This window comes from Mytilus galloprovincialis, chromosome 14 (assembly GCF_965363235.1).
Source record: "Mytilus galloprovincialis chromosome 14, xbMytGall1.hap1.1, whole genome shotgun sequence".
NCBI classification, from domain to species: domain Eukaryota; kingdom Metazoa; phylum Mollusca; class Bivalvia; order Mytilida; family Mytilidae; genus Mytilus; species Mytilus galloprovincialis.
Window position 1 is genome coordinate 2,868,344 of NC_134851.1, and position 14,178 is coordinate 2,882,521.

Genomic DNA, 14,178 nt, shown 5'->3' on the forward strand with positions numbered 1-14,178 from the left:
CAGACAGACGGACGGACAGACAGACGGACGGACACCGGACATTTGTATACCATAATACGTCCTGTCAAAATTTTGACGGGCGTATAAAAAAGACAAACAGACAAATTATAGTACAGAAGACACAACATAGAAAACTAAAGACTAAGCAACTCGAACCCCATAAAAAACTTGGAGTGATTTCAGGTGCTCCGAAAGGGTAAACTATGGCAAGCCGTTTTACTATTTATTCTAACTTCAAGATATCTCATATAATATGTAAGATATCTCATAAAATATATAAGATATCTCATATAATATATAAGATATATATCTTATATAATCCAGTTTTTATAAGATATCTTATAAACTTAAGAAGATATCTTATATACTTTATAAGATATCTTATAAACTTTATAAGATATCTTAAATACTTTATAAGATATCTTATAAACTTAAGAAGATATCTTATAAAGTATGTAAGATATCTTCTAAAGTATATAAGATATCTTATAAAGAAAATTATATGAGATATCTTATAAATTATATAAGATATCTTATAAACTTTATAAGATATCTTATATACTTTATAAGATATCTTATATAGTTTATAAGATATCTCATATAATTTATAAGATATCTCATATAATTTTCTTTATAAGATATCTTATATACTTTATAAGATATCTTATATATTATATGAGATATCTTATATGTTTTATAAGATATCTTATATAAAAATTATTTATAAGATATCTCCTAAAATTTATAAGATATCTTATATAAATAATTTCATTGAAAATCAAAGTCTCCCTTTAAATCATTATTAAATGCGGTTCCTTCAACCAACATACGTAATAAATCTCAAGACTTTACACCGTTTTATTTAATTTCATTCATATGAAAGCTTGTTGCCTATAATTGAGATAATAACTAACAGTGTTTCGGGATTTTTTGCTTATACTATTAAAGCATGGGTCCCTTTTCAAAAGTCTCCCAACTATTTTTTTGAATTAGCAAGGTATTCACAGGCACATTAAAACAGGTTGAAGATTTCTTTAACATGGCGAACAAAATTAATCCGATGGTAAAAAACCTTAGTAAAGTTATAAGAAAACATTGGAGCAATCTGCAAAAAGACAAAAAATGCAGTAAAATTTTCACCCAGGTGCCTATCATAGCATATAAGCGTAACAAAATTATCAAAGAATACCTTGCTAAACTGAGGGAATAGTTGGGAGACTTTTGAAAAGGGACCCATGCTTTAATAGTATAAGCAAAAAATCCCGAAACACTGTTAGTTAATATCTTAATTATAGGCAACAAACTTTCATATAAATGAAATTAAATAAAACGGTGTAAAGTCTTCAGATTTATAACGTATGTTGGTTGAAGGAATCGCATTTAATTATAATTTTTAATTTTCTGCGGTTCTGATGTAGGGAGCGTTTGTTATTCAAAAATAATGGTTGAAGTCCCGTTTATAAGATATCTTATAAAGTATATAAGATATCTCATATAATTTTCTTTATAAGATATCTTATAAACTATATAAGATATCTCATAAAGTATATAAGATATCTTATAAAGTATATAAGATATCTTATAAAGTTTATAAGATATCTTATAAATATTTTTATATAAGATATCTTATATACTTTATAAGATATCTCATATAGTTTATAAGATATCTTATATACTTTATAAGATATTTCATATAGTTTATAAGATATCTTATTTAGTTTATAAGATATCTTATAAAGAAAATTATATGAGATATCTTATAAACTATATAAGATATCTTATAAAGTATATAAGATATCTTATAAAGTATATAAGATATCTTATAAACTATATAAGATATCTTATAAACTATATAAGATATCTTATAAACTATATAAGATATCTTATAAAGTTTATTAGATATCTTGAAGTTAGAATAAATAGTAAAACGGCTTGCCATAGTAAACTGTTTTCTATGTGAAATCACGGTCAGTGTTAACATATTCATCTATAGTGGATCGGAAAACAAGTTAATACAACTTAAAGTAATCCCTTTACACTGTGCTGGTTGCCTTGTAGCGGCACTGATTTGTCTGCTCTTTTCGAAATCTACAAGGGTGTCTGTTATGTCCATAATATTTTGCTTACTCTTAACCAGCGTCAGCCATTTATCGTCCCCTTCCGACGGACTACCGGCATCGTTTCTCAACACCATACTCGCAAATGGTGTTAAGTAAGGAAGAGGCTTAAATTTAAAATTCACTACAATTACAATAACGCAATGTCACACAAACATAAACATCAATCATAACGTTCGTAATCAATGGGTTAGTAACCCAACCTAACATTGCGGTTTTTAGTGTCCACCGTTATAGCTGTTTTGTTGTTGTTACGTTCCAACGTAGTCGTAGCAAGTGTCTATATATTCAAACGTATCTTATACAGTTATTGGGTTCAGCCTCACAATCGGTAAAGCTGTGCCTGTATTCAAACTTACCTTATACAGTTATCGGGTTCAGCCTCACAATCGGTAAAGCATCGGAATCTTTCCCATGACATCCAACCCATTGGAGGAGTCCTAGCTAACCCATTGTCCAAAGCTACGGTTAAGTAGTTTATCAATACACTATAAATTACAGCCACAGGGAACATCATCATTTAGCAATGTCAATCTGTAAATTGTCGAAACAAATATTTTGACACATTGACGGATCCAGGTATTCTGAGGGTTTGGATGGGATGTCCTTAATTTCTATAGTCTTTAATTTTTTATGCCATTTTTCTTTTTATATTTTTTTGCATTGATATATAAGCATTAGAAGATGTGGTATGCTTGCCAATGAGACAACTCTCCACAAGAGACCAAATGGTACAGAAATTGACAAGAGGTCACAATACTACCTTCAACAATGAGCAAAGCCCATACCGCATAGTCAGTTATAAAAGGCCCACAAACTGATGCGTTATAAAACCTATGAATGTCCCAATGATCTCCGCATTGTTTTGTCCCACAGACTAATGCGTTATAAAACCTATGAATGTCCCAATGATCTCCGCATTGTTTTGTCCCACAGACTAATGCGTTATAAAACCTATGAATGTCCCAATGATCTCCGCATTGTTTTGTCCCACAGACTAATGCGTTATAAAACCTTTGAATGTCCCAATGATCTCCGCATTGTTTTGTCCCATCGACTAATGCGTTATAAAACCTATAAATGTCCCAATGATCTCCGCATTGTTTTGTCCCATCGACTAATGCGTTATAAAACCTATGAATGTCCCAATGATCTCCGCATTGTTTTGTCCCACAGACTAATGAGTTATAAAACCTATGAATGTCCCAATGATCTCTGCATTGTTTTGTCCCACAGACTGATGCGTTATAAAACCTATGAATTTCCCATTGATCTCCGCATTGTTTTGTCCCACAGACTAATGCGTTATAAAACCTATGAATTTCCCATTGATCTCCGCATTGTTTTGTCCCACATACTAATGCGTTATAAAACCTATGAATGTCCCAATGATCTCCGTATTGTTTTGTCCCACAGACTGATGCGTTATAAAACCTATGAATGTCCCAATGATCTCCGCATTGTTTAGTCCCACAGACTGATGCGTTATAAAACCTATGAATGTCCCAATGATCTCCGCATTGTTTTGTCCCACAGACTGATGCGTTATAAAACCTATGAATGTCCCAATGATCTCCGCATTGTTTTGTCCCACAGACTGATGCGTTATAAAACCTATGAATGTCCCAATGATCTCCGCATTGTTTTGTCCCACAGACTAATGCGTTATAAAACCTATGAATGTCCCAATGATCTCCGCATTGTTTTGTCCCACAGACTGATGCGTTATAAAACCTATGAATGTCCCAATGATCTCCGCATTGTTTTGTCCCACAGACTAATGCGTTATAAAACCTATGAATGTCCCAATGATCTCCGCATTGTTTTGTCCCACAGACTAATGCGTTATAAAACCTACGAATGTCCCAATGATCTCCGCATTGTTTTGTCCCACAGACTGATGCGTTATAAAACCTATGAATGTCCCAATGATCTCTGCATTGTTTTGTCCCACAAACTGATGCGTTATGAAACCTATGAATGTCCCAATGATCTCCGCATTGTTTTGTCCCACAGACTGATGCGTTATAAAACCTATGAATGTCCCAATGATCTCCGCATTGTTTTGTCCCATAGACTGATGCGTTATAAAACCTATGAATGTCCTAATGATCTCCGCATTGTTTTGTCCCACAGACTGATGCGTTATAAAACCTATGAATGTCCCAATGATCTCCGCATTGTTTTGTCCCACAGACTGATGCGTTATAAAACCTATGAATGTCCCAATGATCTCCGCATTGTTTTGTCCCACAGACTGATGCGTTATAAAACCTATGAATGTCCCAATGATCTCCGCATTGTTTTGTCCCACAGACTGATGCGTTATAAAACCTATGAATGTCCCAATGATCTCCGCATTGTTTTGTCCCACAGACTGATGCGTTATAAAACCTATGAATGTCCCAATGATCTCCGCATTGTTTTGTCCCACAGACTAATGCGTTTTAAACCTATGAATGTCCCAATGATCTCCGCATTATTTTGTCCCACAGACTAATGCGTTTTAAACCTATGAATGTCCCAATGATCTCCGCATTGTTTTGTCCCACAATAAGAAACAACTAACATACTTACATTTGTTCATTGGGCCTCATACACGACTGTTTTTATCTGGTTTAATTTTTATTGTAAGTGGTTTATTCTGATTTAAATGTATAACTATCATCACTCGCTTACTCATCACAAGAAATGAAAAATCACAAGTCCCAGGTGTTATTTTAATTTGTTTGGAATCGATCGTAAAACGATGAAATAGAAAATGATGATTGTTTTCGATCTCCAAGTAATATAGTGTCTACATGATTTGGATCTACAGAATAGAAATAATAGGCCAAACTTACAGTTTTGAGAAAAAGGACCAACAAAATAAAGAATGGAGACCATTAGGGCAAAAATGAACTAGACGAATAGAGAATAAATGGGTGTTTAAATTTTAAATATAAAGAACAGATAATTGTGGACCAGACATAAAGAAGAAAGAAATCTTAACCAAAAACATTATGAATACATGACTTCATCGATTTAGACTACATAAATGTGTCAGGAATTATAAAATATTTAAACAATCTTCTCGAAAGGTATTCGGAGAACGAGGATGTATTTGTCTATAGAAGTGACAGTCAATTGAAGGGTTTACGTCAATATAATTCTCAAAATATTCATACATAAGTAAACAGAAAAATTTTATGAACACACACAAATACAGACAATAGTTATCATATAGAAATGTAGAAGAGTCGTAAGATAGATTTGCATGGTAGATTTAAATATATATTAGTAGTAACTTACTTCCGCTTTTGGACTGATAGAAAATTCAATCATTTGCAAATGTACGTATAACTGTTTTAAAAAAAATGGTTACTTCAATTCTTATGGATTCAATTGAAAACTGTTTAATATTGTTCATGTGGAAGCATTTGTGACGAAAATGATAAGAACTTTACCTGATCTTACCTTGGCTTCTTTGTTTGTTTGCTGACAAGTAAATCCGTCAGCTACATCCTATACCAAGTTCTTCATCGTTTACAGCGAAAATATAAAATATCAACTAGAACCTACACAAATCGACATCAAAATAATCCAAACTGCTCTGCGATATAGGTTTTCTTGTATCGATTAAAAATTATATCATAATAATTACCGTAAAAAATACAAATACCGGTATGAGATGTCTTAAATGTCCTTTTGTGAACTACAGTTCTTATTTATAAACGGTTCCGCTTCGCATGATATGTGGGGTAGAGACATGCTTCATTAATCAGGAAGTTAAAAGACAAATTTAAAAAACAATAACTAAAAGCTTTCACTTAAGAATTGAATGCTTCTTTTTGTAACTTCATTGGGGTGTAAAAGCGTCGACCGAAATACATTTTGTATGAAGCGCGGAAGCGTTGACCGAAGTAGATTTTGTCTGAAAATGTGAGCACGGTGAACGCTTTTACAACCCTATGAAGTTACAAAAAGAAGCATTCAATACTTATAATTACATTTTTTTAGCAATGATCATGAAAACACGAATTTTATTATTGTTTTATTTAATTCACCTGTGCACTTTATTGTGGGACCACGTGTTATCATGAATGAAAAGTTTTATTGAGCAATGCAATTGCTTACGGAATAGCATGTGATGTGCAGTTAGCCAATCAGAATAAAGTGTCATAATGAAACATACATCTAATGTAATTATTAAGATAAATGTTATACTGATTTATTTATTCGTTAAACAGTTTATTTCTTCCTCTGTGATATTTTATCCAGGGGATAATTTGTCATAGTACATTTTTAGCTCACCTGGCCCGAAGAGCTAAGTGGAGCTTTTCTCATCACTTGGCGTCCGGCGTCCGGCGTCGTCCGTCGTCCGTCGTCGTCCGTCGTCGTTAACTTTTACAAAAATCTTCTCCTCTGAAACTGCTGGGCCAAATTTAACCAAACATGGCCAAAATCATTATTAGGGTATCTAGTTTAAAAATTGTGTCCGGTGACCCGCCCAACCAACCAAGATGGCCGCCATGGGTAAAAATAGAACAAAGGGGTAAAATGCAGTTTTTGGCTTATAACTCAAAAACCAAAGCATTTAGAGCAAATCTGACATCGGGTAAAATTGTTTATCGGGTCAAGATCTATCTGCCCTGAAATTTTGAGATGAATCGGACAACTCGTTGATAGGTTGCTGCCCCTGAATTAATAATTTTAAGGAAATTTTACTGTTTTTGGTTATTATCTTGAATATTATTATAGATAGAGATAAACTGTAAACAGCAATAATGTTCAGCAAAGTTAGATTTACAAATAACCCCTTTAGGAGTTATTGCCCTTTATAGTCAATTTTTAACCATTTTTCGTAAATCTAAGTAATCTTTTACAAAAATCATCTCCTCTGAAACTACTGGGCTAAATTAATCCAAATTTGGCCACAATCATCTTTGGGGTATCTAGTTTTAAAAATGTGTCCGATGACCCGGCCATCCAACCAAGATGGCCGCCATGGCTAAAAATAGAACATAGGGGGGGTAAAATGCAGTTTTTGGCTTATAACTAAAAAACCAAAGCATTTAGAGCAAATCTGACGACGTAAAATTGTTTATCAAGTCAAGATCTATCTGCCCTGAAATTTTCAGATGAATCGGACAACCCGTTGTTGGGTTGCTGCCCCTAAATTGGTAATTTTATGGAAATTTTACTGTTTTTGGTTATTATCTTGAATATTATTATAGATAGAGATAAACTGTTCACAGCAATAATGTTCAGCAAAGTTAGATTTACAAATAAGTCAACATGACCGAAATGGTCAGTTGACCCCTTTAGGAGTTATTGCCCTTTATAGTCAATTTTTAACCATTTTTCGTAAATCTTAGTAATCTTTTACAAAAATCTTCTCCTCTGAAACTACTGGGCCAAATTAATCCAAACTTGGCCACAATCATCTTTGGGGTATCTAGTTTAAAAAATGTGTCCGGTGACCCGGCCATCCAACCAAGATGGCCGCCATGGCTAAAAATAGAGCAATGGGGTAAAATGCAGTTTTTGGCTTATAACTCAAAAACCAAAGCATTTAGAGCAAATCTGACATGGGTAAAATTGTTTATCAGGTCAAAATCTATCTGCCCTGAAATTTTCAGATGAATCGGACAACCCGTTGTTGGGTTGCTGCCCCTAAATTGGTAATTTTAAGGAAATTTTACTGTTTTGGGTTATTATCTTGAATATTATTATAGATAGAGATAAACTGTAAACAGCAATAATGTACAGCAAAGTAAGATTTACAAATAAGTCAACATGACTGAAATGGTCAATTGACCCCCTAAGGAGTTATTGTCCTTTATAGTCAATTTTTAACAATTTTTATAAAATTTGTAAATTTTTACTAACATTTTCCACTGAAACTACTGGGCCAAGTTCATTATAGATAGAGATAACTGTAAGCAGCGAGAATGTTCAGTAAAGTAAGACGTTCAAACACATCACCATCACCAAAACACAATTTTGTCATGAATCCATCTGCTTCCTTTGTTTAATATTCACATAGACCAAGGTGAGCGACACAGGCTCTTTAGAGCCTCTAGTTTTCAGACATGATATTTCACAGGTAGATTTTATCCAGAGGAGTGAAATTCTATCGATCTGTCTTATGCGGATAACAATAAACATTTGCCAGTATATATTTTATTCGAAGAAGAGGTGATTAGGTGTAGGAAGATGTGGTATGAGTGCCAATAAGACAACTCTCCATCCAAATAAAAAAAAAAAGTAAACCATTATAGGTCAAGGTACGGCCTTCAACACGGAGCCTTGGCTCACACCGAACAACAAGCTATAATGGGCCCCAAAATTACAAGTGTAAAACCATTCAAACGGGAAAACCAACGTTCTAATTTATATAAAGATACAAGAAACGAGAAACATATATAAACTACATTAACAAACGACAACTACTGTACATCAGATTCCTGACTTAGGACAGGTGCAAACATTGTTTGATAAGTTATTTTTCTGCTTTTATAGCAGTAAAACTCATTTCATGCTCATTCTTAATTGATGAGGAATTGGAGGCTTTGTCACAATATCAAGGAAATGAAAAAAACCTGGTTTGCTCAATTGTGTTTTAAAAGGAAAAGACGTTTATCCCATACTGGTCTCATTTGATTCAACGCTTTTTAAGAACAAGAAATAATGGATTTAACTTATTCGGGCGTCAGTCGATAGTCAACGTTCCTCAGTATGTCAACTCATCGAAAAGCTGGGGAGCTGGTTTGTGATATTGACGGCATGCAAATATGTACTTTTACCGTTAAAATTTATATACAAGTATATAGTATTGCGTTCATTATCACTGAACTAGCATATATTTGTTTATGGGCCAGCTGAAGAATGCCTCCGGGTGCTGGAATTTCTCGTTGCATTGAAGACCTGTTGGTGACCTTCTCAGCTGTTGTCTGCTCTATGGTCGGGTTGTTGTAATGCAGCAGGCGTGCTTCAGCTGGCCACTAAACAAAAATCAATACTAGTAAATTCAGAAATAATGGACGTCATACTTAACTCCTATATATATAAAAGAAACTAAAATCAAAAAGCATACAAGACTTACAACGGTCAGAGGCTCCAGACTTGGGACAGGCGCAAACATGCGGCTGGGTTAAACTTGTTTTTTGAGATCTCAACCAGGACTATTGAAAAAAAGGGGCCAAAAAAAGAATACTATATTGTACAATGTGATTATGATAATTTAATTCAATAAAATATCTTCCTACATATCTTTTTAATTGTAATTTAAAGTACTTGCACTTTGTCGATATGTTTCCTGTTCCATATCATTTTGTATCGTTCTTACATTTCTATACGTAACCATTATAAGTGACTAAATTCACAATATTAATATCCTTTGAATGTTGGCACGGCAGTCTTCATTGGATTTTCCCAACAAATAAATACCCATTTTTCAGAATAAGCCATAACACTTCCAATTTTTCTCATTTTTCCAGAAATATACGCACTTTCTGCTACCGAAAACTTGGCGTCGGCGTCATAAAACGCATTGCCTCCATCTTTACATAATTTCTCATCAAGGAAGAAGCACTTATCTTTAAGTCTGTAAGGTGAAAATTTGATACACAAGGTTATTAATTCCTCCGTTTCTCCGAGGTTAAGACTAAAACGACCATAATCCATGAATCGAATCAATCGGGAACTTGGAATGTCTTCAATGCCAATGCACGAGCTTGCGCATGACAAATAGTACATTAAGTGTGCTCTGTAGTCGTCTGCGACTTTGGCAAGAGAACCTTCTTTAGTTAGTCCTACAACAGACGACATCTTCGACATGTTCAGGGGAGGATGTTTGAAATTATACTGAGTAGAGTTTGAATTATTATGATTTGATAGTTTTACATTACAATATATTTTATATCGTTTTTTAATGTTGTAACTAAGTTTCATGCATGGTGGTCCTAAATTGTGCTAAGTTATTATGATAAATATACAAAACTGTATTACAATATGCGATTAAAAGGGTTCGAACTGGGGTATATTCTTTATTCATGTATTTTGTCATTTTGCCTTATTTATGTTGTATCTTAAAAGTAAACAGTTTACTTTTCTGCATTGGCTAGAGGTATAGGGGAGGGTTGAGATTTCATAAACATGTTTAACCCCGCCGCAATTTTGCCCCTGTCCCAAGTCATTACTCTCTTGCCTTTGTTTTGTATTATTTTTAATTTTAGTTTCTTGTGTGCAATTTGGAGTTTAGTATGGCGTTCATTATCACTGAACTAGTATATATATTTGTTTAGGGGCCAGCTTAGTGACGCCTCCGGGTGCGGGAATTTCTCGCGGCATTGAAGACCTGTTGGTGACCTTCTGCTGTTGTATGCTCAATGGTCGGGTTGTTGTCTCTTTGACACATTCCCCATTTCCATTCTCAATTTTAGTGATACATCTATGAGGTTGTGAAGAATAATAGCGACAAAACATGAAGAAAGGGCAAAATAAAAAGAATACAGCATAATTGGGTGCTTAAATATAAAGATACAGATCGATGCTCTTACCAAGACCCCCATATATATGTTCTCCTTATATATGTTAGACTCAGATCGACGTCCGGCCTCTAATCGACGTCTGTTTCTCAAATCGACGTCCAAATCTGACGTCACATTCTCAAATCGACGTCCAATATTTTGATACTCCAATCGACGTCCAATGTGACAACCGACGTCCGATTGATTGTAATCGTCTTTTATAATCGATGTCCAATATCAATAAATAATAAATTACTAGACTTAATTTACACTTATACATGTACATGTTTTGTTGGGTTCTTACGACAACTAAACTTTCAAAAATGTATACATGATACTTTCCATATAGATTTTTTTCAACCCGAAATAGGCAACATGCATATTTTAAAATGTTTATTTTGATAAAAAGTTAATACACTCGATCTACATAATAGTGTGTCATTCCTATTCCTATTAATAAATGACATGCATTTAAGGGTAAAAGCAACCCAACGACAAAGAGACCAAACGCCATCTAGAGGGCATTATTCAGTCTTCAACAATTGACAAAATAAAGAAGTACAGCGAATTGTTTTGAGAGAATTATAATTCTGACTCTGTAAGATATTTTCAACAAATGTCTAAGCTTTACACCTGGAGTGAATCATATACGCAAGAAATTGGCAGTATGTTCTATGTTGTGCTGTTACACCACTGGTCTAGGTTAAGTGCGCACACACATGTTTAACCCCGACATATTCTTTATGGGACTGAAGTGCAATGGTTTTCGATGATTTATGTCTGTCATTTTTGTTTTTCGGAATTGTTTTTTTTATTAATAAGACCGTTAATTTTATAATTTGAATTGTTTACATTATTCATGCCGTGGCCTATTATAACCTTTAACGGTATGGGTTTTTATCATTGTTAAAAGCCGCACGGATGCCTATAATCGACGCTGACATCCCCTTTATTTGAACTCTGTTGGATAGTTGTCCCATTGAAAATCATACCATATCTCCTTATTTTCATGTAGTCTCTAAAATTTAAAAACTGATTTCACTACCTGTTTTTTTTTCTTTGATAAATCTTATTTGTCACAATTTTGTTTAAAAGTCTAACGGTTTCAGCTGCTTTTGCCGGTTCAGTTAAATTTTATATTTTGTGTCCAAACAGACGTTGATTTGAGAAGCTTAAAATTGGACGTCGATTAGAGAAACCAAAAGAATGGACGTCGATTAGACATAAAATTGGCCGTCGATTTGGAATGTTATTTTATTGTGACGTCAGATTTGGACGTCGATTTGAGACACGGACGTCGATTTGAGACCGGACGTCGATCTGAGTCTTACATATATAATTTAATTTTGGATGTAACGCGTCTGATACGGTGCTTTTTGTCCGCAATTTGCTTTTTGTCCGCTTTTGCTTTTTGTCCGATAATTTTGCTTTTTGTCCGAAACTTTTGCTTTTTGTCCGTTGCTTTTTGTCCGTTTCGCCTTTTGTCCGATAATTTAGCTTTTTGTCCGAAACTTTTGCTTTTTGTCCGTTGCTTTTTGTCCGTTTCGCCTTTTGTCCGATAATTTTGCTTTTTGTCCGAAACTTTTGCTTTTTGTCCGTTGCTTTTTGTCCGTTTTGCTTTTTGTCCGCTGATTTTGCTTTATGTCCGATATAAAAATGTGTATATCTTTTGCCGGTTTCGTTTTGAACATCAAAACCCCCTGCCATGTTTTATTATTACAAAAGTAAACATACATAAGTGATTGCGCATATTGTCAACAGAGGCAGAAATTTTTATTGGTATCGTGCATATTTATGATTTTTTGCGTTTTGTGTTTGATAGTTTGTAAGAAGTATTACATAGCTAAAATTTTAAGTTATGCACATAACATTATTTATAACTGAATGCTATCAAACATGCAATGCTTTTATCTTTTTCATCAAAAAACATACTCAATTATTTTAGCCCATCTGGCTCTTTTGACCAAATAGGCTTTTCTAATCAAGTAGCGTCCGGCGTCCGTCGTCGTCGTCGACCGTTAACTTTTACAAAAAAAATACTCTAAAGTTACTGGGCCAAATTTAAACAAACTTGGCAACACTCATCATTAGGGTATCTCATTAAAAAAATATGTCTAATCATGGAAGTTTTAAATATTCAATATTACTTCCATTATCTAATTAACTCGCCTACCAACACGCCGGAAATACAATATATGGGGTAAAATTTAATTTTTGTCTTTTATTTTGAAAACCACAAAAAAGGTAGAAATCTGACAACAGCAGGATGTTGAGCTCTTCCGATTGTTCATACATTTCAAAACAGTCAGATGATGTCCCAAAATTGGTTTCCATTCTCTAACTATGGTTTGCCTTAAACCAATGCTATTAAACTTGAACACAATGCTTATTACCACATAACCCAGAACAAGTTTGAAATTCGGTGGCTTCACTTTTACTGTTATAGAGTTATGTCCCTTTGCAAAAACTGTTGATTTTTTATTCCCGTTCTTTTACTTAAAAAAATGGTATGAAAGGTGCAATGTGCATTACTACAAATCACAGGTCAAAATGGTGGCATCACTTTTCCAGTTATGCCCCTTTATAAATAAGAAAATGCTGACTTTGTCGTTTTTGTTTTCTAACTTAAGTTCGTCTTAAGCAAGTGTTATGAAACTTATACAAAATGCTTATACTAACAGAAGTACGATCAAGTTCAAATTTGGGTAGTGTCACTTGTGCCATGTTTGTGTCCCTTTCTAAAGGTAAATGCAAGCGGAATCATTATCTGTGTCCAAAGGACTCATTTGGATTTATTGCCCTCAAATGGATTTTACCATTTATTTTCGTGTTTGCCTACTATTTTGAAAATTAAAATAGAGACCATGGAGACAGAAAAACTTTATGATGATCAGTATGATCAGTTCTATACAAGTGAGACAACATGGTCGAACTCATTAATAGAATCCTACTTACAGTAAATGTCCTTTGATGATGATTTTGACCATTTTTTTGTTTGCGTTTTTTTGCCTCATACTGGATCTTAAATCTGCAATAAAGACAATATGAAGGCGACTTCTTATTTAAGTTATTGCCCTTTAATGTAACTGTCTTTCCTCTTCTTTTTTTAAATGTAAATAACAGAGAACCCAAGGACAAATTTGTAATTAAGGTAGTAAAATTTGATTTTGTTTGTTTGATTAGTAATGTTTTTAAATGGTAATTTTAGGGGAGATAACTATAAAACAGAGCAGACAACAGCCGAATGCCACCAATGGGTCTTCAATGTAGCGAGAAACTCCCGCACCCGTAGGTGTCATTTAGCTGGCCCCTTAAAAAATATGTATACTAGTACAGTGATAATGGACGTCATACTAAACTCCGAATTATACACAAGAAACTAAAATAAAAAATCATACAAGACTAAAAAGGCCAGATGCTCCTGACTTGGGACACGTGCAAAATTGCTGCGGGGTTAAACATGTATATGAGATCTCAACCCTCCCCTATATCTCTAGCCAATGTAGATAAGTAAACGGATAAAAATACGCACATTAAAATTCAGTTCA

At 34.0% G+C, this 14,178-nt stretch overlaps 1 protein-coding gene across 3 annotated transcripts in view; it reads right to left on the reverse strand.

The window, feature by feature from the left end:
• Positions 1-5,824, reverse strand: part of LOC143058196 (alpha-galactosidase A-like) — a 29,214-nt gene extending 23,390 nt beyond the window's left edge. Inside the window, exons 1-2 of one of the 3 annotated variants that reach the window (XM_076231656.1) lie at positions 5,564-5,823; positions 2,477-2,651 (exon numbers count right to left, since the gene is read on the reverse strand). In XM_076231656.1, the coding sequence (XP_076087771.1) occupies positions 2,477-2,637 (161 nt within the window). In that variant the 5' untranslated portion in view covers positions 2,638-2,651; positions 5,564-5,823. Of the gene's footprint in view, positions 1-2,476; positions 2,652-5,563 lie in introns of all 3 variants that reach the window. The other 2 variants (XM_076231655.1, XM_076231658.1) reach the window with 2 other exon arrangements.
• Positions 5,825-14,178: the final 8,354 nt, after the last annotated feature.